This window comes from Geospiza fortis, unplaced genomic scaffold, assembly GCF_000277835.1.
Source record: "Geospiza fortis unplaced genomic scaffold, GeoFor_1.0 scaffold485, whole genome shotgun sequence".
Classification (NCBI taxonomy): Eukaryota; Metazoa; Chordata; class Aves; order Passeriformes; family Thraupidae; genus Geospiza; species Geospiza fortis.
The window spans coordinates 1,018,724-1,022,807 of NW_005054457.1; the positions used below are offsets into that span (position 1 = coordinate 1,018,724).

The 4,084-nt window shown below is 65.4% G+C and overlaps 1 protein-coding gene across 1 annotated transcript in view; it reads left to right on the plus strand.

Annotated features, from left to right (window-relative positions):
• PIK3R6 (phosphoinositide-3-kinase regulatory subunit 6) overlaps positions 1 to 4,084 on the plus strand; it is an 11,919-nt gene that overhangs the window by 318 nt on the left and 7,517 nt on the right. The window contains exons 2-8 of the mRNA XM_031062703.1: positions 168 to 236; positions 680 to 812; positions 1,674 to 1,743; positions 2,086 to 2,269; positions 2,901 to 3,042; positions 3,332 to 3,427; positions 4,014 to 4,074. Coding sequence (XP_030918563.1) covers positions 168 to 236; positions 680 to 812; positions 1,674 to 1,743; positions 2,086 to 2,269; positions 2,901 to 3,042; positions 3,332 to 3,427; positions 4,014 to 4,074 — 755 coding nt within the window. The remainder of the gene's footprint in view (positions 1 to 167; positions 237 to 679; positions 813 to 1,673; positions 1,744 to 2,085; positions 2,270 to 2,900; positions 3,043 to 3,331; positions 3,428 to 4,013; positions 4,075 to 4,084) is intronic.

A 4,084-nucleotide genomic window follows, 5' to 3' on the forward strand; every position in this document is an offset into this window, starting at 1 on the left:
GCCGCTGGAGAGGGTGAGTGCCGCCCCAGGGAGGGGACAGTGCCACTCTGGGGAGGGGACAGTGCCGCCCCAGAGAGCCTGGCCCACGCTGGGGGCTCTGGCGCTGCTCTGCCCAGCCAGGGTCCTGCCAGGAGCTGACTGTGCCTGCCCTGCCTCTGCTCCTACAGGCTGAGCGAGGGGACCTGCGGCACTACATCATCCCCCTGCTGCACACGCTGATGTACACCTTGATCCAGGTGAGGGAGCCCCGGGCACAGCGGCCTGGGGCAGCACCCGCGGACAGCAGGGCACAGGAGAGGCCACCTGGAGCCACTCAGAACCTGAAGCAGCCACTCAGAGCCAGCAGAGCCCCGGGCGGGCTCAGCTGGGCATCTCCCATGTCCCTGCGGCACAGGGAGGGGACTGCCATGTCCCTGTGGCGCACAGAGTGCCAGGCCCTGCCTTTCAGTGCCTGCAGGAAGCCGCAACCTGGCAAAGCAAACGTGTGCCCAGGCTCCAGTGGGCATTGCTGGAGGCTCCCAACCCCCTGCAGGGCCTGATTGTGCCCCATGTTTTACATTTAAATCCAGACTAAATTCAGTGCAGTGAATTTGGGGCCCTCCCAGCCCGGGGTCCGTGTTGGGGCCGATTCAGGGGTCACTGCCTGTCACCTCCCTGCCACCTCCCTGTGCCCCTGCAGGCTCCCTGCATCCCTGATGAGCTCTGTGCCAGAGTTTATGACTTCTGCAAGAGGCTGCTGACCCTGCCCAAGCCCTTCTGCACCATCGGGCTGGACTATGCCAGCAGGCTGCAGGTGGAGAGGGCAGCCCCAGGTAAGGGGGGCTGGCAGGGGCTGATCAGCTCTAAAGCAGCCCCATGGGCACTGAGGTGTCACTGGGGCTGCAGGGAACAGCCCCGTGGGCACTGAGGTGTCACTGGGGCTGCAGGGAACAGCCCCGTGGGCACTAAGGTGTCACTGGGGCTGCAGGGAACACCTGGTTTCTTTTTTTCTCTGCTCTCATTAAAGCTCCTCCAGTTCAAGTTTTCTGTAATAGGAGCCTTTCAAACAATCCTTCAGAGCAGAGCGAGGTGCAGACACCCCGTGAGGGGCAGGGGAAGCAGGAGAAACCTGCTGGGGAGTTTTGGTGCCATTCTGGGGAGACTCAGCCCACCCCCAGCAGCCCAGGCTCTCCTCCCCAGCGCTGCTTTGGCTGCAAGGGGCACCTGTGTATCCCCTGAGCTTGGCTGCAGGGCTGGCTCCGAGGGCACAGAGGGCTCCCCGGGGCAGCACAGGGGTCCCAGGGGGATTGTCCCAGGGCAGGGGCAGGGCAGGGCCTCTCTGCTGCTCCAGAGACCCCTGGTGCTCCTCAGATGTCCCCAAACACTCAGATGTCCCCTAGGGACAGAGCTCTCCCTCCTGCCCGCGCCTCCGCTCCCGAGCTTACAGTGCCCTAAACAAAGGAAGGGAAACACAGGAAATCACCCGGAACAGTCGGGGGTTTCTTTTTCTGGAGCCCGGGCTATCTTTGTCCTGGGCTGTTTTTAGCTCCGGCCCAGCTCTTGGCTGTTTAAGCTGAGCTCAGCGGGTGTTCCCCGCCTTGGCAGAGCCTCCTCAGGCTGCGGAGCCGGGAGCAGCGCGGGCCGGCTGCCCGAGGGCTGCACTGCTCCTACCGCGTGTGTTTGTGCCCTCGCAGGGACCCTGTACCAAAGGATGGTCATCTCCGAGCAGAGCCTGCCCAGCGCCGCCTTCCCCTGCCAGGAGAGGTGAGTGCTGCCTTGGGTGGGCTGTGAGTGCTGCCGTGGGTGGGCTGTGCTGTCATTTTGGGGCCTCTCAGGGAAACCTGTCCTTTCCCAACACTCTTGGGAGCCTGAGCCTCGTGGCCTTGGGGACGCCACGGGGTGACACGCAGTACCCCACTGGGATTGCACCAGGAGGGCACATTCTGCTGGGTCCCAATTATTCTGGGGGGCAGGGAGCTGCCCTCGGGGGGCACGCAGGGCGGAGAAGGGGAACAGCAACAGCAACAATGGAAAAAGTGAGATGGGAGCTGCTCCTGCCAGCCCCGGGGTCTCTGATGTGAGGCTGCATCTCCCCTTCCCCCCCAGGATTTTCATCTTTGCTGACCCCGAGCTGCTGCCCGAAGCCATCTGCAGGGCTCTGGCCATGGACACCGAGGCTGCCCAGGTGTCCCAGAGCCCGCGGGGCTGCATGAGCTGCGTGGTCACCCACGCCCTGCAGGCGGCCCTGGGCGACACCTGCGACACCGCCGGCCTCAGAGCCCGCCTCCAGGTACTGCAGCAGCTCCTCCTCCTCTGCTTCCCCTGCCCTGGCTGGACACCCTGGAGAAGCAAAAGGTGTTTTGGGGAGTGGAGAAATCCCCCAGCTCCCCAGCGCTGGTATGCAGCCCCAGAGCTGGGCTGGGCTGAGCTCAGACACCCTGTGGATGGAAAGCAGCAGAGCCTGAGGTGGAACCTTCAGTCTCAGTGCTGGTTTTGCCCAGCAAAGCCGAGTCAGAGCTTCTGTCAGCTCCTCTGGGAGCCCTGGGCACTGCAGGAACCTCTCAGGGGAAAGGTTTCAGGCAGTTTTCTCCAAACCCTCCTGGAAGGAGCTGTGGGGCCACAGTGGCACAAATGCCCCCCTCAGAAACTCTGCAGGGGCTCTTGGCAATTTCCCCTCCAAGGTCACCTTGGTGTGCCTGCTGTCCCCGTGTCCCGAGGGTCACCCCAAGTGCCAGCACCGCTGGAGATGCCCCAGGGACAGGAGGACATTGGTGTGCCCCAGGAATCACTTTCTGCAGGATTCCCTTGCTCTCCCTGCAGGGATCACTTTCTGCAGGACCCATTTGCTCTCCCTGCCCCTCCCGCTGCCCTGGCCCAGGATCATTGCCATTTCCAGGTGCTCACAGCCCCTGTCCCCACAGGCCCTGCCCCCGGGGGACGTGGAGCACTGGTTCCAGCAGGTGGTGGCGGCCGTGGAGGGCGGCGAGGGGGGCTCGGACCGGGGCCAGCACACGGCGCGGCTGGAGAGGATCTACCAGGGCCTCCTGGGCTCCTCGCCCACAGGTGAGCCCAGGCAGACATTCCCAGGGGACAGGGAGCCCTGGAGTCCCCCTGTGTCCCCGTGTCCCTGCTGCCCATGCCCCAGTTCCCCCTTTCCATTTGTCCCTCCCAGCAGCGCTGCAGACACTTGGTGATGGCTCGGTTTGTGAGAGCAGGGGCCCCCCAGCCTCACATCTGGCCTCACCCCAGGAGCTCCGGGCTGGGAGAGCCCCAGGGCTGCCCCAGGCAGCGCTCAGCGCTGGGGCTCGTGCTCCTGTGTGGGGAAATGCTCCAAGCATCCGTGTTTTCCCAGGGAATGCTCCCCAGGAAGGGCCGCAGGGCACCCCTTGCACCCCTCTGCCCAGCCCCAACATCAGCTTCCACCTGTGGACAGAGGATGAGCAGCTCTGTGAGTGCCCCGGCGCTGGGGGCGCTGGGGGGGGTCTGAGCCTGGGGTCCTGTCCCAGAGGGGTCACTGTCCCTGGGGCAGGGAGTTGGGGCACCCCTGTCCCAGGGCCGAGCCCGTGGAGATGGGTGCTGACTGCCCAGGCCTCCTTCCCGGGTGAGGAGGGGGAAGGAGCTGGGGCTGCAGCAGGACGTGCCCAGAGCACCTGAGGGTGCCCCCAGCGGTGCCCAGAGCACCTGTGGGTGCCCCTGGCAGTGTCCAGAACACCTGTGTGTGCTCCTGGCAGTGCCCAGAGCACCTGAGGGTGCCTGCAGGGAAGGAGCTGGGGCTGTTCCTGCTCTCAGCTCTGCAGTTCCCTGAGGGGAGAGGAGCAGGGGCAGGACCGGGCTGAGCTCCTCTGTGCCCCTCTGTGCCCCCCTGTGCCCCTCTCCCCGCTCAGGCTCTCAGGGAAGGAGCTGGGGCTGTTGCTGCTCTCAGCTCTGCAGTTCCCTGAGGGGAGAGGAGCTCGGGCAGGAGCAGGCTGTGCCCCTCTGTGCCCCTCTGTGCCCCCCTGTGCCCCTGTCCCCGCTCAGGCGCTCCGTGCCCGCAGGGAAGGAGCTGGTGCTGTTCCTGCGGCCGCTGTCGCAGAGCTGCGAGCCCGAGTGCCTGGGGCCGGGGCCG